The sequence below is a fragment of the Populus alba genome, chromosome 15, assembly GCF_005239225.2.
Source record: "Populus alba chromosome 15, ASM523922v2, whole genome shotgun sequence".
Lineage (NCBI taxonomy): Eukaryota > Viridiplantae > Streptophyta > Magnoliopsida > Malpighiales > Salicaceae > Populus > Populus alba.
The window spans coordinates 3,765,409-3,788,953 of NC_133298.1; the positions used below are offsets into that span (position 1 = coordinate 3,765,409).

General features: G+C 36.3%; 3 protein-coding genes and 1 non-coding gene across 6 annotated transcripts; 3 read left to right on the forward strand and 1 right to left on the reverse strand.

Annotated features, from left to right (window-relative positions):
* Window positions 1–1,219: 1,219 nt before the first annotated feature.
* LOC118056340 (mitochondrial intermediate peptidase, mitochondrial) lies at window positions 1,220–9,952 on the forward strand. 3 transcript variants are annotated; one of them, XR_004688794.2, is made up of 18 exons: window positions 1,220–1,528; window positions 1,955–2,036; window positions 2,127–2,179; window positions 2,274–2,328; window positions 2,454–2,592; window positions 2,781–2,835; window positions 2,958–3,180; window positions 3,477–3,572; window positions 3,987–4,106; window positions 4,215–4,340; window positions 4,554–4,709; window positions 5,555–5,671; window positions 6,270–6,395; window positions 6,483–6,550; window positions 7,213–7,348; window positions 7,444–7,609; window positions 7,899–8,315; window positions 9,252–9,952. XR_004688794.2 is itself a non-coding variant. In XM_035068519.2 (17 exons), exons 1-17 carry the CDS (start codon window positions 1,320–1,322, stop codon window positions 8,150–8,152), a joined length of 2,181 nt encoding a protein of 726 aa, XP_034924410.1. In that variant the 5' UTR covers window positions 1,220–1,319; the 3' UTR covers window positions 8,153–8,572. The 3 variants fall into 3 exon arrangements, 1 of the variants encoding a protein (XP_034924410.1); XR_012168011.1 differs by lacking the exon at window positions 9,252–9,952 and adding an exon at window positions 8,778–9,007; XM_035068519.2 differs by lacking the exon at window positions 9,252–9,952 and having other exon boundaries at window positions 7,899–8,572.
* Window positions 9,953–10,748: 796 nt separating this feature from the next.
* On the forward strand, window positions 10,749–11,817 carry LOC118056341 (fasciclin-like arabinogalactan protein 12). The gene has a single exon (XM_035068520.2). The coding sequence runs from the start codon at window positions 10,820–10,822 to the stop codon at window positions 11,540–11,542; it is 723 nt and encodes a 240-aa protein (XP_034924411.1). The 5' UTR covers window positions 10,749–10,819; the 3' UTR covers window positions 11,543–11,817.
* A 1,513-nt stretch (window positions 11,818–13,330) lies between these two features.
* Window positions 13,331–18,113, reverse strand: LOC118056342 (uncharacterized). The gene is made up of 14 exons (XM_035068521.2): window positions 17,676–18,113; window positions 17,283–17,416; window positions 16,979–17,128; window positions 16,770–16,881; window positions 16,359–16,662; window positions 15,849–16,062; window positions 15,598–15,687; window positions 15,176–15,431; window positions 14,932–15,044; window positions 14,275–14,373; window positions 14,145–14,192; window positions 13,947–14,057; window positions 13,731–13,821; window positions 13,331–13,638 (listed from the first exon to the last, which is right to left on the reverse strand). The coding sequence occupies exons 1-14, from the start codon at window positions 17,923–17,925 to the stop codon at window positions 13,538–13,540; spliced, it is 2,073 nt and encodes a 690-aa protein (XP_034924412.1). The 5' UTR covers window positions 17,926–18,113; the 3' UTR covers window positions 13,331–13,537.
* A 561-nt stretch (window positions 18,114–18,674) lies between these two features.
* Window positions 18,675–21,016, forward strand: LOC118056343 (uncharacterized). The gene is made up of 2 exons (XR_012168027.1): window positions 18,675–19,480; window positions 20,513–21,016. It is a non-coding gene; the product is annotated as an uncharacterized protein (transcript).
* The last annotated feature ends 2,529 nt before the right edge of the window (window positions 21,017–23,545 follow it).

The following is a 23,545-nucleotide window of genomic DNA, read 5'->3' on the forward strand; positions in this document are numbered from 1 at the left end:
TGCAACTATATGGGAAAAGATATGCAAGGAGGGTCCACTTTCAGTACTGGCCACGGGAAAATATTAGGAACTCTAAACTGTTGCAGCCTGGTGGAGGCAAAAACGCAGCTGAATTGTTGAAGGATCTAGCAGGGGGAGGGATTGTGAGGGAATATGCAATGGAGGAATAGTTCCTGACGTGACGTCTTTTTGAGGATTCAAAGTGGAAAGTGAGTGGAGATACTGCACATCGTACTGAACCAAAAGTAAGAAAAACATCAACATCTGTAAGCAAGAAAAGTTCTGCTGCTTCTTATGAACAAAAGAAGCAAAAAGATGGAAGAAATCTGTGGGAAAAGTGGGAAGCCCTAGGAAGAAAAGGGTTGAGAAAGTAGAAAACCAGGTCACATTATTCTAGTTGATCCTACAGCTGTAAATTCAAACAAGGAGGTTGAATATTTTTATCGATTCATGAGTTATAGCAACCAAATAAATCTCAAGTTGCATTCACTTCTCGTTAATGGCTGCAAGATTGTTTCTTTCTGTTGACTGTGGCTACTGAGATCTAGGATTTGCTATTCCCTCTTAAATGCATTTTCTTACAAGCTATGATCAGGTAACAGAAAGAATGCTCTCAGTTTTCTGTCCAGGTCATCACCTCTGCCCTTTGTAGGAGCTGTCTGTAGGATCAGACGGGCATCCTCTTTGCCGAGTCTCCTGGAATCTGTGCTGTAGAATTCTCCTAATTTATACTTTTAACTAACTAATGTTCAGTAATGGATGAAAAAAATGCTTTTTAAAAGTATTTTTTATTTAAAATTATAAAATAATATGTTTTTGTTTTTATTATTAATTCATTAAAACTGTCAATAAATATTTAAAAATATCAATTTAATATTATTTTATATAAAAAAATAACTTGAGGAACAGGTTAAAAAAACAAAAACACTGCCCATTCGTATCTATGCCGGTCTCTTCAGATACATCTCGTAAAATTAGAACGAAACTAATTAGGTCCTTAATGTACCTCAAATAATCTTAATTGGATTCTTTTGTCGGCAGTTGGACAAAGCAGTTTCTCAAGCATGTGTGTTGATGAGAGGATCAAAATGAGAATTCCTGGTTATCTTGAGACAAAATTAGAAAAGAATATAGATTGGGGACTTAAATGGAAAATGTGTTATACAACGGGGATTCATTTGAGGTTATCCGAGAAATGAATTCCTGCACCTTCTTGACACGACGGCGTAACTTCCAAATTTCACGCTTCAAAAATTCAAGACCTCAACAACCACTCTCTTGAAAGCCTCTCGGCACCACCACACCACCACGACCAAGCAATGTCCGCCCTAATCCGCCGGTATACGGCGGAGCTCTGTCACAAACGCATGCTCAAACCAAACTATCCGACTCTTGTCTTGACCTGTCACGTCAGCACCCGGGTCGCCCCTCAACTAAACGGAGCTGCCGCCACCACGGGACTCTACGGTTTTGATCACTTAAAAACCCCTAAAGGGTTTCAACGATTTGTTGATGATGCCATTGAAAGGTAACCAAAAACATTTCTTGCATGTGTTTGGTTATTGAGAAAATGTGAGAAATTGAAAGCTTTTGTTATGTGAGTAGTGTAATTGGATGCTAAAGCTGAAATGGGTTAGATGAAAGTTTAAATGGTAGTGAAAATTGGGTATTGTATGTAAAGTTGCTTTCTTTTGGTTTCTGTATTGAACTTTAAGACATTATTTTAGTCTGAATTCTGGTTGTGTATAATGGGGGTTTAATACGTATATTATACAATGATGAGGTTGTAAAGCATGAAATTTTCAAGTTTTTTTATTTCTTGGCAGTTGAAAAGAAGGGTTTGAGATATCATTTAGTTTTATATCATACATTTTATTTTATTTTATTGAAGTTTTGACCTCGAATTTATATTGAGTTTTGGAGAATGTTTTAAGTTGAATTTCATGTTTGTTAGGTCAGGAGAGCTGGTTAATTATATTTCCAGCATGCCTTCCTCAGCTGAAGTTGTACGAGCTATGGATGAGATTTCTAACACGGTAATCTCTTCACTCGTTGCATTATTGCATCCTTGTTATGTTGTTCATGTTATTAGTTATTGGAATGATTGTGGTGTTTTTATTTGAAAGGTATGTTGTGTTGTGGATTCTGCCGAACTTTGTAGAAATACTCATCCAGACAGGTTTTTTTTTGTGACTTGAGTATTAACTTTTATCTGAACATGTGTCTCGTGTAGGAGATGTGCTTAATATTTTTTATTCACTGATATGTGTCAGGGAATTTGTTGAGGCAGCTGGTAAGGCATCAATGAGGATTAATGAATATCTACATGTGAGGTGACCAATTATGTATTTGGTATTTGAATTGCTTTAACAGCTTGCCTTGTAATTTGGTTCTATTCTTGTCTAGTTAGTGGATTAGCTATTTCTTGACTTTGGCATGCTCTCCTCTGACAGTACCTCAATACGAATCATAGTTTATATGCTGCGGTGAAAAGAGCAGAGAAAGATGGACATTTGCTCACAAAAGAGGCTCATAGGGCTGCCAATCAATTACGTATTGATTTTGAAAAGGGCGGGATTCATCTCCCTCCTGGTATATACCCTTTTTTTGTTGACTTTCTGTTCCACTGCCTGTAAAACATTTTCTTGTATAGAAGAAACAAATAAATTTAAGTTAGATAGAGTTATTAGCTGTTGACTTTAAGTTATGTTGTGGTCAAATTTTCCACTTGCTAAAATTTTACTTCCACAGATCATGAACATATTAATTTTGCTTTGCAGAGAAGTTAGCTAGAGTGAATCAGCTCAATTTAAGCATCCTTCAGCTAAGTAGAGAGTAAGTATTGCATCACTTTTGCTCAATTGGCTCTTCTATAACTCAATCACCTCATTGATTTGTTACATCTATTTGCTTTGGTTATTTATCCTGTTTTATACCTTTTGTGCATATTCTGTCAGGTTTGGTGAAAATATTACTATTGATCCAGGCTATGTGGATATATTTCCAGCATCTCGCATCCCAAAACACATACACCATCTCCTAAAACCCATTCACCGTTTTACTTCTGGAACTTCCTCGGGATCATTAGGGTCATGGAATAACATGAAAGAAAAAGGACTGCGAATAACAACAGATCATCGTACGCTAGTTTCTGTGATGCATTGGGTCTCAGATGAAGAGGTACTTTCATCTTGTTGGTTGCAAATATTTGGCAGTCTTGTTTTCTTCCTGTTTGGAAAGTTGAGTTTGTATGATGTGTCTTCTTGCTCCTGGATTTTACTATTTGTTGCTTTGATATTCTAGTCATTATTGCACAAATGAAATTACTCAGACCGGTTAGGTTACAAAATAGGAGAAAATTGGCTTATCTTGACTTGTTAACATATCTATATAAGTGTGTGATGTACATGCTTCTCCATTGCTTTTGCTAAATTTCATAGTTCTTTACCTTCTTTTTTTTTTAATTTTATTTTCAGGTTAGGAAGATGGCATATATCCAAGGAAACTCTGTCCCACATGCAAACCTTGAAGTACTTGATAAACTTGCTGCAGCTCGTCATGAACTGGCCCAGGTTGTTATCAGTATCTGAAGTGTTTGAAAATCATGTATGATGTAATCAGGCACTGATCATCTACACAAGTGGTTGCATTTGAAAAGTAATTTTAAGCATTTGATTTTCTTATTCTGGCATCTATTTGAAGACCTTGGATTTACTGTCTTGGAGAAGTCATCCCTCCAAGATTGGATTGTTTCTTCAGTCCTTTTATGTTCAGTGTGAACCCCAAATAGGGCATGGCATAAAGACTTCTTGTGGATATATACTCAGTTCAGAATTTTGTGTCTCTAATCAGCATGCATTTTGTTTTACCAAACAGAAATGGTGATGCTTTAGCAATTTAAACTTTAGAAATCCATGTTATTGTTTTGAATTTTGACGTTAATCCTGCAGTTCAAAATTAGTTAAATTTTTACTTGGTCAATGCAGATGATGGGATACAGATCTTATGCTGAATTTGTTGTGAAACCAAACTTGGCTTCATCACCTGAGGTTGTGATTTCATTTCTACATGAAATGAGCAAGATGGTTAGGCCAAGGGCTGATGAGGTATTCTGTTCTCTATAGTTATAATGGTGAAGAGTGGATTAGAATACTTTGTCATTGTGGTTGGAATCACATTTTTTGCACTCAAATGAATAACCGATCTCTCTGTAGGAGTTTGAGGCAATTAGGAATTTTAAGAGAGAGAAATGTGGTCAAAGATGTATTGATTTGGAGCCCTGGGATGAGACGTACTATACAGCAATGATGAAATCCTCTGGTCATAATTTGGATTCTTCTGTAAGTCATACCCATCTGATTTTTATTTATGTAATTCTTTTTCATGAATAGATATCCTCATGGTTGCCATTGTGAATGCAGAGTGGTAACTTTCCAAAGTTGAAGTATTTGACCTTTATATTTTCAGTATAGAGCCTGTTATCTGATATCCTTGTCCATCACTCTTTCTAATGACAGGTTTTGTATCTTGATATTTTTTCCTATTTGATGCAGATTGTAGCCTCATATTTTCCTCTGCCACAATGTATTGAAGGTTTGAAAGTGCTGGTCAACTCATTATTTGGTGCAATGCTTTGCAACGTCCCCATGGCACCAGGTGAATCGTGGCACCCTGATGTGCTTAAAATGTCTCTTCATCATCCTGAAGAGGTATGTATACATGGAAGATTTTAAGTCCAGATTTATGAATATTGGAAACCATTCTAACAAAAGTAATGATAATTCTGTAGGTGTTTATATAATTCATATTTTCTCTTGCCCTGTTCTCATGTGTGTGTGCGTGTGTGTGTGTGTTACATCGAATTATACATGAGTTTGACCGGTTAAAATATTTCCACGCTTGTTCCTGGTGAGTCCATGATGGCAAAATATCCTACTATTGTCAAAACATCAGTTCCCCCTCTCCAGGATTAAGAAAATTCATGCATAACCCATCATAATTGGATTACTAAACCTTCTTTAAATTAAGCTCCATTTCAAATCTTCGGTAACAGCACCCAAAGGGATACAAAAACCATTCAGTTTTATGGTTAACCCATGTTGGACTTGTTTGAGTCAAAGGGTATTGAGATCTTACTTCACTACAGTGGAGTTGAAACAAACACACTCCTCAGTATCTGTAAATAAAATGCTACTTCTCACTCAGAGACTTTTATGCAGCCAGGCCAGTTTCTGTACTCTCTTCACGTGGCTAAATGTCTTGAAGTTTGAGTTCTTGCTGCCTTGACTCTGTCTGATGTTTATACAATCATTCAGATCATTTCATGTTATTTTAGATGCTGCCATTGATCTGCCATTTCAGTAAAATGATTAAAAAGTTGATCAGTTACTTTTTACTGCCAAATTTCATGAACTTCTCAATAAATCCTTACTTTCTGGCAACATCCACAGGCAGCTTTTTTTACCATTTCTGGAGGCACAAAATACATTTTTTATTTATGCTCATGTGATTTGACATTGTTGAATATAGCTGAGGCATTATATTTTTGTTTCAGGGTGACTTGGGATATCTATACCTTGATTTGTACTCCAGGAAAGGAAAATATCCAGGTTGTGCTAACTTTGCAGTTAAAGGAGGCTGCCGCATTTCTGAGACAGAATACCAACTTCCTGTATGCTAATAGATTTTGTCATTCTTGGTCTAAGCATTCTTTTGTTTTTCCAAATATCATAGAAAGTAGTACTTTCATAGTTTCACAATTATTTTTAATTTGGAATTCCAACTTTTTCAATTGGAAAGTTCTACCTGTGTACATAAATAAGAATGTTCTCTTGTGTTGGAATTTTATTAAGACCAGAGAAAGATGAACTTATAACTAACCCTGGCTTTCCCTAAATATTCCCTGGATGAAGCTTTTTTTTTAGTATCTGGTCCATCATGCTAAGGCTGTTGAATGTTCAGTTAATAGGTATCGTTCTTCAATATTCACTTCTTTACCTGGAGCATGTAGGTTGGTGGTTTATGATAATTATGTAAACTTTTAGAAAGTATAAACTCTTGGGTGAATTTTTGTAACTAAAAGGGGTTAGTTAGTTAATTATGTAGGGCTGTGATTTTGTTCATTTGCTAAAAGATTTAAGCATGAATTAATGTTTTACACCTAAACTGTAAGATTTTAGAGAGAAAAAGAATTTTTTCCATAGATTCACTGAAGATTGATTCAGTTTTTTTTCCCCTTCTCATTTAGCTTAGTCTTGGTTATACTGCAGGTTGTGGCCCTTCTTTGCAATTTTTCTGGTTCACCCGGCTCATCAACCGTGAGACTTAATCATGGGGATGTAGAAACTCTATTCCATGAGTTTGGACATGCCCTCCATTCATTGTTCTCGAGAACGGTATGTTGTTGATAGCTTACTGCAAAGCGAAGTAATATGCCCATCGATGTATGCTCAATTACAATCATCTCTTGATTATTGTTGTAGGATTACCAACATTTCTCAGGCACCAGGGTGGCTCTTGACTTTGCTGAAATGCCTTCAAACCTATTTGAGTGAGTAGAATATTGCAATTTCTTAATTGTCATCCACCTTTTCTTCTTGTTTTTGTTGTTTGGATTATCTCCATTGCTTTTGGATATTATAATACTGTTGATACATTAAATAAAAAGTGGATGGATAGTTCATATTTTTAGGTGATTTGATCATATGTGGGTGTCCTGAAATCATTTTTAGCCAATAAGAATGCTCTATCAAGAGTTGGTCCCAAAAGAAACTGACTGATGTTCTCAATTTGGCTCAGCAGCATGTGACATGAAAATATAATAAGAATAACTATGTTTCCCGTCATCATTTGCATCCACCCTTCCCCATCTTTATCGCGGTTATAATTGCTTTCAAATATCTTAGAATTTTGTGATTGTGTCATTTCACATGCATCATAATAAATATTCCAAGATTTTTAATTAATCTCTTCTAACTTCCTTCTTGAAGTAATCCATTTCAACTACAATATATTGGAGAATATCTCACTTATATAACTCTTAACTTCCTAAGTTGGCGTACCTCATACTCACCGCTGCCTCTATCCCATTCAAAGTTCTAACATGGCTGGAAATAACCTGTTCCATGCTTATATTTATGTGTGTGAGCACTGAGAGTGAGCTTATTGTGTTTGTGGTAATCAACCTGAAATTTCTCTTGGTGTCATTCCTAGGTACTATGCCTGGGACTACAGAGTATTAAGGACATTTGCAAAGCACTACTCAACTGGTGAAATAATACCTGAGAAGTTGGTGAAGTCCATGCAAGGTGCCAGAGATATGTTTGCTGCAACCGAACTGCAACGCCAGGTTTATTTTCCTAAGAATGGTTCCTGTTAGCACATTTTATATACAAGCAAAGAAAAAAGTTTTACCAAATTTTGTTTGCTCGTGGTGTTAAATAGGTTTTTTACGCATTGGCTGACCAAACACTTTTTGGAGAACAACCAGCTTCACCCAATGATATGAACTCTATTCTTGCTGAATTCAAAACGCAGCACACCAGCTGGAAACATGTGGAGGGTACAAATTGGCAGATCAGATTCAGCCATCTTGTAAATTATGGTGCAGGTGTGATCTTTGAGCACTTGAATTTTCTGTGTTGATAATTATGTGTTTGAATTTGTTTGCTTCCATGTGCATGGACATACACTGTGTGCAAAAAGTTTTTGTACATCAATATGATCCGAATTCCTAAATTACTTGAGAATAACAAGCCATTAGGTTTGGCTCAAGCGCCATCCCCCAACCCAAAACACATGATAAGGAGTAAACAATATAATACTTCAAAGATGCTTCTCAAGCAAAGTTTAATATCAGTTGATACAGTTCTGAGATGATTTTTGCTTGATCTGTGCAGGTTATTATAGCTACTTGTATGCAAAATGCTTTGCTGCAACCATATGGAAAAAGTTATGCCAAGAGGATCCACTTTCATTAACTGCAGGAACTGCTCTTCGAACAAAAGTGTTGCAGCATGGTGGATCCAAAGAACCAGCCGAATTATTAAACGATCTGGTAGGGGAAGGGATTTTAAAGCATTGTGATGGAGGGATCGTTCCTGACATTACATGTTTCTTGGAAGAATCAAGGTTGGTAGTTGGTAGGAGATGAGAAGGAGCCATTCTGCTTCTAACCAACCAAAATAAATCTCAAGGGAAGCATGGGAAGAGAATAGTTTGTGTATGGAAGATACAAGATGTTATGTCATGTGGAAGATGATAGAGCCAGGAATGGCAGGGTATTTGCGACCGACCAATCACCAGAAGTTGTCAAGGTAAGCCTGTCCCGGCAGTCCTGTTGAATTTGAGAAAAATAGCACAATCATTTAAGCACTCACTGAAACCTGACATGGACTGATATGAATGAGTGCAGCTCTTTTTTAATCCTTGCTTCTATCTCATCTGACAAACAGATTAGAGTGATTGTAGATTTTAGCTATTTGATGTAATTTTTTGTTGTAATTGCAAACAAAGAGGCGGAATTTCACTGATTTTTTGAATAATAATAACTAAAAAAATTCGGGTGGATTAACTTGATATAGCCTTCTGCTCCTCTGGCTCCTAGCTGATTTTTTTCTGTAGAGCATGGTTTTTTATATAGCCTTCATCTCTTTCCAATTACGCATCTTTCTTCATTCATTAAAAAAAAAAAAAAACAAAGAAATAGCATTTAAATTCTTCATCTTGGTTTTTGATACTTGGCTGATATTTTTCATGTTCAATGGTTTTGCAAGGAGATAGTACACATCCTTTCAGAAGAACTATGTCTGCTCCCAAAAAGAGGATTGAATTTCCCAATTTTTCTTAAATGTTTCTTCCCATCCCCTCCTTTTTGAACCATTGCAAAAATGAAGAGAGTTGGTGTCAGAATTAGACTTAATTTTTTCAAGGATGGATGGTAAGAACTTGTCAAAAGGATTGATGTGTTGTATTTCAAAATATTTTTTGTTTAAAAATATATTAAAAATATATTTTTAAGATTAGAACATCTGAACATATATATATATATATATATATATAAACACTGTCATCAATGTATCAGGCACTGCCTATAACCAAGTCATTGGTGCCTGTATCCATAGCCTATTTGCAATGGAACAAGTATCACTTCAGTTACCTGATTTTAGAAACACAAAATGTTATCTAGGTACTGAATCCAAGCATGTGTTATTTACACTATTTGTTATGATATCTAATATACCCGCATTCAGGGATGAGGCCAAAGAATCAAGGAAGAATGTAATGACGAGGGAAAGAAAATGATGTCTCCTCTGTGCTAGGCAGCTATGAACAGTCTTGAGAGACATCTCTACTAGGCATGCGTCGCTAGAAACAAGGATATAGCTCTTAGCATTTCACTTAGTTTTCTGCAAGGCGAACGGCAGTAAAACAGGAAATCCCTGCAACATTTGGATGTGAACTGGAAGAACAGTGTGCAACATTTCACTTAAATGAATACTTACAGTTGGATAACAATTCTTTGTAATGCTTCTGGTTCCAGTGTTCAACCCAGCCATGTTGCCCCTGAATTCCGTCTCTCATGGAACATCTTTACATTACTAACAAATATCAAGATCTCTGAAGAGATTACTGTGCAGTGCAAGTATTTCAGGCTGAACAGAACTCGGAGAGGCAACTTGGAGGACACTGAAAAGTCCAGCACCGTTGGTAAGGACAGCAGACTAAGCTAAAGCTGGCAAAAGAACGCAACAAGAGCTAAAAATAGCCTGGAGATAGAGAGCAACAACCATTTGTTGAGCGTTAAACAGCAACTAATAGTCAAGTAGATGAGTTTTCGGATGAGTACACGGCGAAATTAGAACAGGAACATACCACCAACAGAGATGCATCGGTTCACCAAGAACTTTGATTATAAAAATCTCTCGCAAATTCAGCCTGCAAAAGTTCAGTATATATGGCTTCTCTGATTTTTTCAAATCCTAGAACTGTGATACCCTAACTCATTTCTCATTTTCGACAAACTGTGTATATTGTCACGGTAGTGCTCAAAAAATGCACGAAACCATGAATAAGAAGATTTGCAGGACCTTGATGGCCAAAAACTGAACTGAAATAGTAACATTATCTTAAAAAGAATGCAGAAATCTATTATCTATTATCTGATCTTGGCTAACATATTCTCTAGAATAAAATGCATAAAAACGAGCTGCAAAGGGAGTTAGAGAAAATCAACATGATTGAATCAGTTTTCAGCTGCAAATCTGATCATGTTTCTACGTACTGTTAGCTTTGGTGGGATTTCATGTTTAGCTTACCTAAGAAGGCAAAAGAAATGTAAGTCAACGGAGAGGGAACCCACAAGATGCAATCCGAGTTGTAGAGAGCATATAATTTATGGTCAGAGGATGACATTGATGTGGTCGGTACACCATGCCACCATCAATCTTTCTTGAGATTGTGGCAAGCAATATCATCAATTTTCACCCAGAATACGTTCACCGGTAAAAGCAAAGGAAATAATGCACACCTTTATTGTCAAGACACCCACTTGCTATTTATTTCCTTCCTGTTTTCTGTGTTTTCAAGCAAACTAGTTGTTGCAACAGTGTTTGTTCCTCTCTCTCCACTGATATTCCTTTAACTTTTGAAGTAAGATAAGTCATTTAACAGCTAAGTTTCTGAACTAAAATTGTACATTACACCTAACTCTAATCTTCCACCGCTATAATTATAAAAACCCTCTCCGTCCCCTCTCTATGCATCAAGCACTTGTAGCTAGTAGCAGCAATATAGCCCACCTTATCCAAAAACCACTAAAATGGTGCCACAATTTCTGTTCTCAGCTTCTTTTGTTCTATTCTTCCTTCTTCATTGCCCTCCATCCCTAGCTCAGTCACCAGCTGCAGCTCCAGCACCACCTGGTCCAATCAATGTCACCAAAGTCCTAGAAAAAGGTGGTCAGTTCAGTGTTTTTATCAGGCTTTTGAAAGCCACTCAAGAGGATGTCACATTGAATGGCCAGCTCAACAACACAAACAATGCTATAACCATCTTTGCGCCTAGCGATAACGCATTTTCAAGTCTCAAATCAGGCACCCTCAACTCCCTAAGCGATCAAGAAAAGGCTGAGCTAGTACAGTTTCACATTATACCACAATTTCTATCAAGTTCCCAGTTCCAGACTGTGAGCAACCCTCTGACCACACAGGCAGGATCAGGTGGCAGGTTAGAGCTTAATGTAACCACCACAGGAAACTCTGTGAATATAACCACTGGGCTCACAAATACAAGCGTATCCGGCACTATCTACACTGATAACCAGTTAGCTGTTTATCAGGTTGACAAGGTGCTTCTTCCTCTTGATATCTTTACACCTAAACCTCCTACTCCAGCACCAGCACCTGAAAAGCCAAAGAAGAGATCCAAAGCTGCAGCGAGTCCAGAATCTCCTGCGGATACTTCTGGGGCAGTAAGCTTTACTGTTCTGAACAATGTTGTGTTCTTTGGACTTTGCATGGTTGCAGCAATATATTCTTTGTGACACAGAAGGTTTTGATGAGGTTATTGCATGGATTGCTCTCCTTTTTTTAAGTGGGCTATGATTTTGTAGAGTCGGATCCAATCCAATGATTTGTGTGAATAATTGTTGTTATGGTCAGTCTCATTGAACCATTCAAGTTTATGCTTAAGATTGAATTTTGAGGGGTTTTTTTTGTTTTTTGTTTTTTTTTTTTGGGTTTACAGCTTTCATGTATGTTGGAATTTTGTAACATTTTTGAAATTCAAGGTTTTGTATCAATTGTACTTTCTCGGATCTTTTTCCTTGTTTCTCTAGTACCACAATAAATTTATGGACATGAATTCCAGAGCAGCTAATTGTAAAACACCACAGTACCTCCAATGAGCAGACAGCATCAGCTGCAGGCCAACAGTGACACCAAAATGGTGAGATGAATCCATCATTTCGTTCTTTCTCATATTTGATTGCTTCATAATGCACTCTCCTTCTAGACATGATACCAAGTCAAACAAATGCGCTTTGAAGCTTCGAATAAGAAACAAGAGAACATTTTACAATGCATAAGGTGTAGAAGGTGGAAAGTCTCCATGCTATACCAATTCTGTTTTCCAAATTCTATGCATAGTTACAGGGGGTCTACCAGGCACAATTGACAGGTCGGGTGGGTTAACTCAAAAAAAGAAAAATTTAAACAGGCGAAACAACTTTATTTTAAAGAGTTAAAAAAAAATCAATCAGTTTTAATTCAATTGACTATATATTAATATTTTTTTTAGACCAGCTTAGGAGATGGGTCGATCAAGTTCTAATCCGAGTCAGATTTACTAATAAAGCTTTATTTTTGGGGACCATGGTGATGGTTAGTTGAATTTTTCTTAATTAATAATCATGGCTTGTTGAATCTCCTTTCAGCAGAATTATGTCCTCACCAGAAAGAACGGTTTCATCACTATTTATGCACTGTGCAAACCCATGGTTGCTTCCTGAACCATTGCAACATTGAAGAGAGATCATATGAGCGCACAAAATTTATAAATTATTTTCATCTAAAAATACTATAAAATCATGTAAAAACTGATTGATCTTAACCCCTCCTTCTCTCCTCTCTCTGCATTCAAAGACCTCCATCTAACACAAATAAATTTCAAGAATTATTTTGTAGAATGTCAAGGACTAAACTGAAATCATTTTCAAAAATTCACTTATAACTGGTTTGATTTTTCAGCCCAGCTATACTTTTAAAAATTTTAATAAGATAAAATCAAAAATAAATTTTAAAAGAATAAAAAATATATTATTTTAATACATTTCTAAATAAAAAACAATTTAAAAAGCAACTTCTATCATACTTACAAATAAACCCTTAAAAATTTATATTTGTGTCGTAGCATCCTCTGTCTACATTCAAGGACCTAGATCTAACACGAATTGAAGTTAAAAAAGAATTTTGTACAAACCTAGACTGTTAAGGACTAAACTGAAATCATTTCTAAAAATATCACTTTAAAATTTTTGCCGCAACATCGTTTTGTTAAAAAAAATTATCAAAAAAAAAACTCAAAACAACATATTTTATGATAGCTACAGGAAAATATACAACAATCTATTTAGTTTCGTTCCATTTTCATGGCATGACACTTGTTAACGGCTGGCTTCGTGCCACGTAGCCCTACTCTTCTCTTCATACAGTAAATGGCGGGACCAAGTCAATGGTGCCCAAAAATGGGAAACGTATTTTTTGAGAAAATTGGGGAGTACCATGTCTTTTGAAGATATAAATTACAAAAACTTTAATAATTAACTTCCAAATGAAACAAAAAACACTTCAGTGATCTAATTCTAGAATCAGAAGTTGTTAATCAAATGCCAAACTCAAGCATGTGTGATTTACAGTATTCATTACATCATACAAATAAATGGCCCTGCATTCAGGGATGAGGCCAAAGAATCGAGTAAGAAAGCAATGACGTGGGAAAGAAAATGATGTCTCCTTTGGGCTAGGCAGCTATGTACAAACTATAAACAGGCTTGAGAGAGAACTCTACTTTCTATTGTCAATATCCATTGAGAAATTATAGAATTTACCTCTTCTGGTTTCTCATCGTGAGGACAGTGGCCTGAAATGACAATCAAATTAAGGACCTCTGGTTAGTGGTTCGCAGAAAAGATTGAAATAAGCATCAACTTGATGCCAGGGTGATAAAATTACCAGCATCCAATTCTCTGATGACGACCCCAGGACAGTGTTCTTTGAGCATAGCCACTTTAGACTTGGAGTCAGTTATAGGATCTTTCATTCCCTACAGCAAATAGATCAACCAATAGCTTATACACAGCATCTCAATTGGACTATCAAGCTATGCAAAGGAAGAAAAGAAAGCGAAAACACAAAATTGTAATATTTTCCACTATATTGAGATTTTACCTGTATGATTAGAACCTTGCCTTCGAAGCCTTCCAAGAGATAATTAAGAGCAAGTGAAAGATTGAAACTGAAAATACTTTCTAGTACCACTAGGACACCAGGATCATAAGACTTTGTGTGTGTTAAGGCCTAACAAGGTCAAATTAAATTCTGCAGAAATGAATACAAAAGGCTTGCTTTCACTAATGACAAGGATACAGCTCTTAGCATTTCATTAATAAGCCAATCATCAACTCTCTCAGTTTTCTGCAAGGCAAGATGCAGCGAAATAAGATGCAACATTTGGACGTGAATAGTACAACCAAATGTGGAAATAGATATCACTTACAGTTGGGTAGCAATTCTTTACTATGCTTCCCAAACCCAGCCTCAAGTAAAACAAAAGGAGTCGAGCACCAAGCCACGTAGCCCCTGAAGTTGCTCTCACCTGGAACATTATTAGATTACAAGCAAATAAGGAGATCACAGATGAAATTACTGCTTACTGAGTATTTCAGGCTGAACAGTACTCAAAGAGAGAACTTGGAGAACATGTGAAAGGCGTGCAAGGAACATAGTTTTCAGAAAAACTCCCATTGTGCCATTACTCCTAATATTGAAGCAGATTGATAAGGTGCATGTGTGTTCGTGTACATGTCCATTGCTATTGATACAGAGAATGCACAACCTTCACAGCATCCAATAAGCATCTTCCAGTTATTATTCTACTAAACTCCTATCCAAATAACATAATATGGATAACTTATTCAAGTGGATAGACAGTGTGGACAGCCTCAGGATGACATTCTATTTGATAGACAAATAGGCTGTACAACTTGATGGTGAAACACGGCCAAACAAAATTGAAAATGGTGAGATTAATCAATGAACACTATTTCATAAACAGCCCAATTGATCAAGATGGCACTTTTTAAGAGCAAAACAAAGAAATAAAGACATTATGAGTCAAGGATGACATTTGCATAAATCTTTATTTAAAACTCACTTTGGTGAACTGCGGAGAAGTATATGCTGGAATAATATCCCCAGCACTATTGATAAGGACAACAGACTGGGCTAAAGCAGGCCAAAAGTAGGCGACAAGAGCTACAAAATAGCCTGGAGATAGAGAGCAATAACAATTAGCAAGTATTGGAGAGCAGCAACTGATTACAATTAAATATATGAGCTTTAGATAAGTAAACAGTGAAATTAGACATGAACGCAGGAGATTAGAACATGTAACATACCACCAATAGAGTTTCCCATGAGATGCACTGGTTCACCAACAACTTCAATTATAAAATCTCTCACCAATTCAGCCCACATAAGTTCAGTATACACAACATTTGGTTTCTCTGATTTGCCAAATCCTAGAACCGTGACAGCCCAAACTCGGTTCCCATCATTAGATATACTGCTTATATTGTCACGAAAGTGCTCCAAAAATGCACCAAAACCATGAACGAGAAGAACTGCAGGGCCTCTATTGCCAACAACTGTATACTGAAATTACATTAAACAAAAAAATCTTAAGCAAAAATTACAAAAATCCTTTACTAATCTTGGCTAACATATTTTCCAGTATAAAATGCATAAAATGAACTGCTATCAGCAGGAAGAGATTCAAAGAAAAGTAATTAAATGTGTAGATCAGTTTTCAGCTGCAAACCTGAATTAGATAACCATTCCATCTCCATATCCGAATAGGATATGCTCCTCCATCACTTAATTGACTTTTTAAAAGCAGAAGCCAATACCACTGCAAAAAATTTCACTATAATCCATCAAAAGCTTATCTAAATCAAACAAGTTATTCCAAAAACTGGGAAAAAGAAAGAAAGAAAATCAAAGTAGATAATATAGAATGCACATGTAGAAAACATTTAATGGCATGGGCATAGTAGATCTAAAGCAGCCTACCTCCATTGAGCACACTGTGTCAGCTGAAGCAGAAACTGTGGCAGTAGAATATCCAAAGGGTGATAGAAACCCAGCATTTCGTTCTTTCTTATATTTAATTGATTCATAATAAACTCTCCTTCTAGATATGATACCAAGACAAAGGGCAGGGCCAAAGAGCGCAAAAAATGAAGCTCCATCACGAATTTCAGCAGTTCGCAATTTCTCATGTACCCTGGCATCAAATCAAGTCAAACAATTGTGTTTTTTGAAGTTTCAAATCAGAAACAACAAATGTAGCACATTTTACAGAACATAACAAGTAAAAGGTGAGCAGGGCTCTACGTTAAGGCTATTCTTTTTTCCACATTCTATGCATCAATTTGACTATAATACTTTTCCATCCAGTTAGCATTTGTAATTTCTTAATACAATAAAGAAACCATAAAGTCAAATAGATAAACTCAAATACGGAGCACAACTTCCTAAATCATTGTTCACAAATTAATGATGCACATTATCAGCACATACTCTTGCCAGTAATCCCGAGCAGTTCCCTCCAAATATCTCAAGTATGCAGCCAATGCATTAAGCACACTGTTTGTCCCACCACCCACAACATTTTGCTTTTGTGTAACAAAAACAGATTTATCCAGTCTCTTCCTCTTGGTATGCTTGAAATTTGAATTATTCAAACTTACTTTCCCTGACTTTGATAATTGCTCCTGCAATATGGTTTCACTTGACATCTCCTTGAGCAAAGCCCAACTTTCATTCAATTTGGAAGGACTTTCATTCACAAACTTCTTCAAGTTATCCAAAGTGGGTAGCAAACCTGATCCACGGTTTAGTCATCATCTCCCATTACTTTAATCACAATTGTAAATCAAATACTTCTACAAAACAACCATTCTCTTCCATTTTTTGAACAAAGAAACTTACCCCAGTCCAGTTCCATTTCCGCACTAGGCAATCTTGATGGCAGAAGAGGTGAAGTTACAGCCAATTGAAGCTTCTCAAACTCATCGTACGAAGCAGGGAAGTCCTTCAGATTCTACAAACAAAACAACCCACAAAACCAACAAAGAAAACCGACAATAAAACACAACCTCGAATGAAAACATCACTTAATCAATGACAAAGATGGCTACCTTAATATCATAAAACGGAGTCTGCCACAACACAATCTCCGGACTCCTATCAAACGAAGGCATCCTCACTAATGCCTCTTCCACAACATGTATTATCTCCTGCAAGTGATACTCCACCTCCACTTCCGCAAACACATTGGCAGCTTTCACCTGTTCCAACAATCCTACTCTATAAGTCAACAAAATAACCAAATTGGCTCTTGAGGTTTCAGCTCAAAGTGCCTAAACTACAACTATAAATCATAACATCTACAGAGCAAGCACAAAATGTAGTAACAACTATAACAGCAACCAAACTACCTACCTCGAGTACAAGCTCTTTTATCACATTTTCTGCATTCCCAAACCTGATAATCAAATTAGACCCTTGCTTCTTTAGTGACTTTCTTAAATCTTCCAACGCAAAAAGAACCAGTTCTAGCTTCTCATCATTGTAACCTGCGCAACATTACCACCAAAAAAAAATATATATATATATATATATATATATATACACACACCCTTAATTTAAATCAACACACATGCACACAAACTTCTAACCGACAAGTCGTTTTTACTGTCCTCAGACGACGAGTCCCGATTTAAAAAAAAAAAAAATCTGGAACTCCAATTTTCATTTGCTAAGAACTAAAAGGAAAGGAGTCAGAAAAGAGGCAGCAAATTGAAAGAAAGGAAAGATTAAAAAACAACGACGTACGGGAGAGAATACGGTGATCGAAAACGTAAAGAGGGAGTAAAGCAGGAAACTTGGAAGCTTGTAGAAGGCCAGGGTGGTCATCGAGACGAAGATCCTGCTTGAACCAGAGAATCGCAGGCGAGGTGGCGTTGCTTGTTTTAGAAACAGAGAGAGAGCAGCTGAAGCATCGGTTTCTGTGGGAAGTGATCGCGTGAGACGGCGAAGAGAGGGAGAGGGAGAAGAAAGAGTGAGGGAGAGAAAGGATAGACATGAGGAGGAGGAGGGAAAAGGTCCTTAAAGCAATGGATGGAGTGGAAGTTTAAGGCGACATGGGAGAGGAGAGAGCGTGGAGTTGTGGAGTAGAGAAATTGGGGATTTCTTTATTTTTTTGGCTGAGGAGAGGAGTGAGCCACGAGAGGGGGGATACTACTCTCTCTTTTCTTGTCTGGTTTTGTGGGCGGGAATTGATAGGTGAATTTATTATTAATTTATATCCAGTTTATTTTTAAAACCGGATTGAAAAAAAAAAACCTTCAAATTGTTTTTGGCTGGTATTGTGTTTTTTATTCGATCATAGAAAAAAAAATATTTAATTAGTTAAATAATTATTAATTTTTGTGTTATATCTCGTATATAATTTTTGCTCAAATAATCTATTTTTTATTTTTAAAAATCTAATTTTATTTATTTCCCATGAAAAATCCATCTCATGATAATTTTAATAAAATATTTTTAAAAAATCTATATTCTTAAAAATGTAATAAAAAATTTCTCTTTTAAATCTATTTTTTTAATTGCAACAGAAGGTTATTATAATATCAAATACATATTAAATTTATTATTCATAAACTACTATGAGTTGACTACTCAACTAAATTTTAGATACTTGATAATTAACTATTAATCTAATTAAAATTTGATTAATTTTTATTTAAACTTGGTAAATAAAAATTAATGAAATTTTTATATAAAAAAAATTAAAAATATATCATCTTGATAAATTCAAATTGTCTCGATAAATTGATCCGAATAATCTAAGCTATTTTCAAGGTGAAATCTCGACCTAGGTGTAGTATGATACTGCTTCTAAAAATTGGACAAGATTGTACAATTGAGCTTCTAATTGGCTCTGTTATTGACTATCATGCGATAACTCGTATCTTGCTGACTGTGATTTCCACATATTTATTGACTATCATGTTAAATCTTGTGTTTTTCATTGCTTGATTTTGAAAAACGGAAAACAGAGAGGGAGAGGAAAAGAAAACTCAGAGCATAATTGGGGGAGGCCAGTACAATTTTCAAGTTTACAGGGGAGGCAAATTACATGACCAAAAAGCAAAAAAGGCAGTTAAAACAGCAAAACAGATATCATCGTTAACCAACAAAACTGAAAATGGCGCTACAAATCCACTCACCCTCATCTTCTTCTCTCTTCAAAAAACCCTCTCATCTTCTCCTTCTCTCACCATTGACAAAACCCACCAAACTCAAAGTGATAGCCCAAACCTCTACAAATAATCCAACCCCACCGGAGAAAAAACCCTCCACAGTCTCACCCGGTCAAGGGTTTGGCTCACAATCAGCAGCAGCAGCTACTACAAGCAAGAAAACCAGTGGAAGCGAGAGTAAAAATAAACCAAAGGGTAATAGAAGAGAGAGAGCATCAATAATTAGAAGGACTCCAGCTGAGAAACCAGCTTTTATAAGCCAAGAAAACGAGGTTAAAGTTAAAGAACAGGGTAGAAATGAGAGTGCCTTTATTCTAGCTTGGTTAGGACTTGGTGGGATCATTCTTGTTGAAGGCATTCTGCTTGCTGCTTCAGGTATGTCAGAATTTATGGGATTTTTCTTCTTTTTTTATGGAGTTTGGTTATATTTGGATGAATTGAAAGAAGCTAGAAATGTCAAAATTTGGTTAAAATCTTGGAGAATTTCGAGATTAGATCGAGTTTTGTGAATTGGGTTTAATTAATTAAAGTCCCTGATTTGAAAATTTTCTGAAAGCAAAAGTGTTTTTTAGATTATTCGAGTTAATTTGGATACTGACCTTCTTTGATTCAATACTGTTAGAAAAAAAATTGTTGAAATTACTGATTATCTACTGGCATGGCCAGTTTTCTCAAAATCAAATTGCTTTGCTAATTTGTTAGCAATTTCTATTTAATTATAGATAGTGTATAATCATCCGTATTTAGTATTGGTACTTTTTTTATGTTCAATGTTTATGCTTGGTGTTGTGTTTCCTCATGGCTATTATTACTGTGAACGAATTTAGTCTCATCACAAGAAAAATGATGATGTTGTTCTTACATTCTTAAACTTTGTCAAACCATGGGTTGATTAGCAATATATTTCGTTGAAAGAATAAAATAAAGTATCCAATAACCTAATTTTAGCTGCCTGATTTGTTTAGCAGTGAATATGACTTCAGCATAGCTAGTTCATAACCGAACGATTATGCTAGTCCTCCCTAAAAGGGTTTCTGTACAGTTAATGGAATTTATTTCTTTCACCAAGGAGCTTGTTTTGCTACTAGGTTGATGCAATTTCCTTCGTTTTATTCTCTCCTTTTTCACTTGGAAATTATTCAACATTTAGGAAACGGTGCAATGCGTCTAAGACTCCCCTTAGCCTGACTGAATGCTTTAGGAAATTGGTGCCAATATAAAAACAACCAAAAAGAAGGCATAATGCCTCCTAGCATTAACATGGTTATCTAAAGCTTGTTCCTATTGTAAAGAAAACGAGGCAAATGATTCTACTTTGTTTTTATAGTTATTAATTATATTGTATATGTATACTAACCTCCTAGCTCCAATAAAATAAAAAAATAACTCGGCATTTTCCTTCAACAGGCTTCCTACCAGAAGAATGGGATAAATTTTTTGTGAAGTATCTATACCCATCTTTCACCCCTACAGTTGGCTTGTTTGTCGCTGGAACTGTTGTGTATGGAGTTTTGAAGTACCTGCAGAATGAGAATCTTAAAGACCAAAAATGATTTTGTGAATACAAACTAATATCTCCATATTGTATGAGGAGCAATCTACCTATTATGGGTGATTGTTATATGTTGTTTCTTTAGGCTGTATTTTGATGTATTTTAATGAGTTGATGAAGATACATCGAATAAGATAAAATCTTATCTTTCTGCAAGGGAATGATAGCCACCTGCAGTAGATTATCTGAGTTCTGCTGCATGTCATATTCTTCTGCTCATCATACTGTCTAGCATTTGGATTCTGTGATCTAGATAATAGGGTGAGGTGTAATCAGTTATTGCTCTCTCTGAGTAAGTTAAGTTGAAATTTGAGAATGAGTTATTTGAATGATTGACAAGTTTTCTCTTCGTTGGACCAGATTTTTTGCTTGAACTTTCTAAAGCCATGATAGTCTAATGTGAAATTTAATTGTCATTTTCCCGTGGTAGTGCTGCCAGCATTGTGAATCAATGCTTGCAATTCTATGTTCAAAGGTCGAGAGTTGGAATCCATCCTTTGTTGTGCTGGTTTCATTTGGACCTGCTTCTGATCGAAAGTTTTCTCCAAACAAGTAGGGTAAATATTAAGAATATTATCAGTATATTGATTCTTTATAACCCATTCTGACTGAGGGGTCTCAGCATTACAAGATATCTGAATGGTGGTCATACAAATTAGAAAACCAAAATGTGGCATAACTTCAGAAATAGGCACTGTCAATTGTTGCCATCTTGGACATAAGGTTTCTGACAAGAACAACTCACATGGCCTATTCATGATGGTCTTGTGATTCATGAGCAATAAAAATTTGTTCTTTTGAGGATTAAAAACTTTGTTCTTAATGAATAAAATATTGAAGTTCTTTTGACAAGAACAACTCACTGTCAATTTTGTTCTTTTGAAGATAGATAGGCTACTTGTTACTGATCTGGCTGTTGAAAACTGCAGTGCCAAATTTCTTCTATTTAAACTTAATTAAACACTACTGATTGTGTGATTGTGTGAGTATTGCTTCTTATGTTATGATGTCAGATTTGGTTAATTTCTAGAATTTCTTAATAGATTTACTGTCTTCTGTTGCCATCACTTTTTGTAAGGCATTGCAGCACTGGCTAGCTTATTTTTGCTTAGTGGATTAAGGAAAACAGCAATCTTGCACCAAACACTAAAGATGGCAGGAACACTAGTAATTGGTGAACTGTGTAAGATAAACAAAAGAGGAGTAATACACTGTATGTTTTTGTTATGGCTAACACACTTGAGCCATACAGTTTCTATTATATTTATAACTGTACAATGAAACTGTAATGCGTATAATAATGAAAACAAATCTGAGCATCATACGGAAGTGATTAGATATACAAGAGTCACTCTACATATCAGGATTATTTTGAATTAATCAACAGAATGGATAAGATCAAGAATTGGTGCAGATACTCCTGGATTTTCTGCTGAATCTTCTGATAGTCTAACACCCCCCCTCGAATTAATGGGGTTTTGACAAACCATTAATTTGCTGGCGAGATATTGGAACCGTTGTGCAGTTTGGCCTTTGGTGAAGACATCCGCTATTTGATCAACAGTGGAGACATGTTGGACTTTAACATCATTGTTGCAAACTTTCTCTCGGATAAAATGGTAGTCAATTTCCACATGCTTCGTCCTTGCATGGAACACCGGATTGGAAGCAAGTGCAATGGCTCCAATGTTATCGCACCATATAGTCGGTGTGTGCACGAGACCAATTGCCAATTCTTTGAAGAGCATTCTAAGCCAGTAGACTTCAGCTGTAACGAGAGCCATTGCACGATATTCCCCTTCTATGCTCGAACGAGAGACCACATTCTGTTTCTTGGAGCTCCATGAAACTAGGTTGCGGCCAAGAAAAACGCCATAGCCACTAGTAGACCGTCTATCGTCTGGGTTGCCAGCCCAATCCGAGTCGCAGTAGGCGTGTAATTGTAGAGGAGCTGGTGTATAGAATAAACCATGGTTGACAGTGCCCTTTAAGTAGCGAAGGACGTGTTTCATGGCCTGCCAGTGTGGAGTTCTTGGCTGATGCATATATTGACATAGTTGGTTGACAGCATAAGAAATATCAGGACGTGTGATAGTGCAATATTGAAGGGCCCCAATGATTTGGCAATAAGTAGAAGGATCAGAAATGAGCTCTCCTTCGGTACTGGACAACTTGGTAGTGGCCACTGTAGGTGACGCAAGTGGTTTTGCTCCAGCCATGTGAGATTTGTCTAAGAGATCACAAATGTATTTGGTCTGACGGAGATGGAGGCCTTTGGATGTTCTATCAGCTTCGACACCTAAAAAATAAGACAAAGAACCAAGATCCTTGACCTGAAAAATGCTTTGCAGATGATGAATAAGTGTGGAAATAGCTGAAGCATCAGAGCCGGTCACCAAAATATCATCGACATATATCAAAACAAAAATTTGAATTTTTGCAGTATGCAGAATAAAGAGAGAGTAGTCATTAATGGATTCCTGGAAACCAAGCTCAAGAAGTTGTTGTGACTGCCTGCGAAACCAGGCTCTTGGGGCTTGTTTGAGACCATAAAGAGACTTATGTAGTTTGCAAACATAATCCGGCTGGGAGTCATCAACAAACCCTTTCGGTTGTTCCATGGAAACTTCTTCTTTGAGAAACCCATGGAGAAATGCATTCGACACATCTAATTGTCGGACGGGCCAATGAAAATGAACTGCAATTGCTAGAATAAGTCGAATTGTAGTTGGCTTAATCACGGGGGAAAAAGTTTCATGATAGTCCACCCCACTCCTTTGATCATAGCCTTTGGCAACAAGTCTTGCTTTAAAACGTTCAATACTGTCAACCGAGCATCTTTTAACCTTGTATACCCATTTATTCCTGACAATATGTTTTCCAAGCGG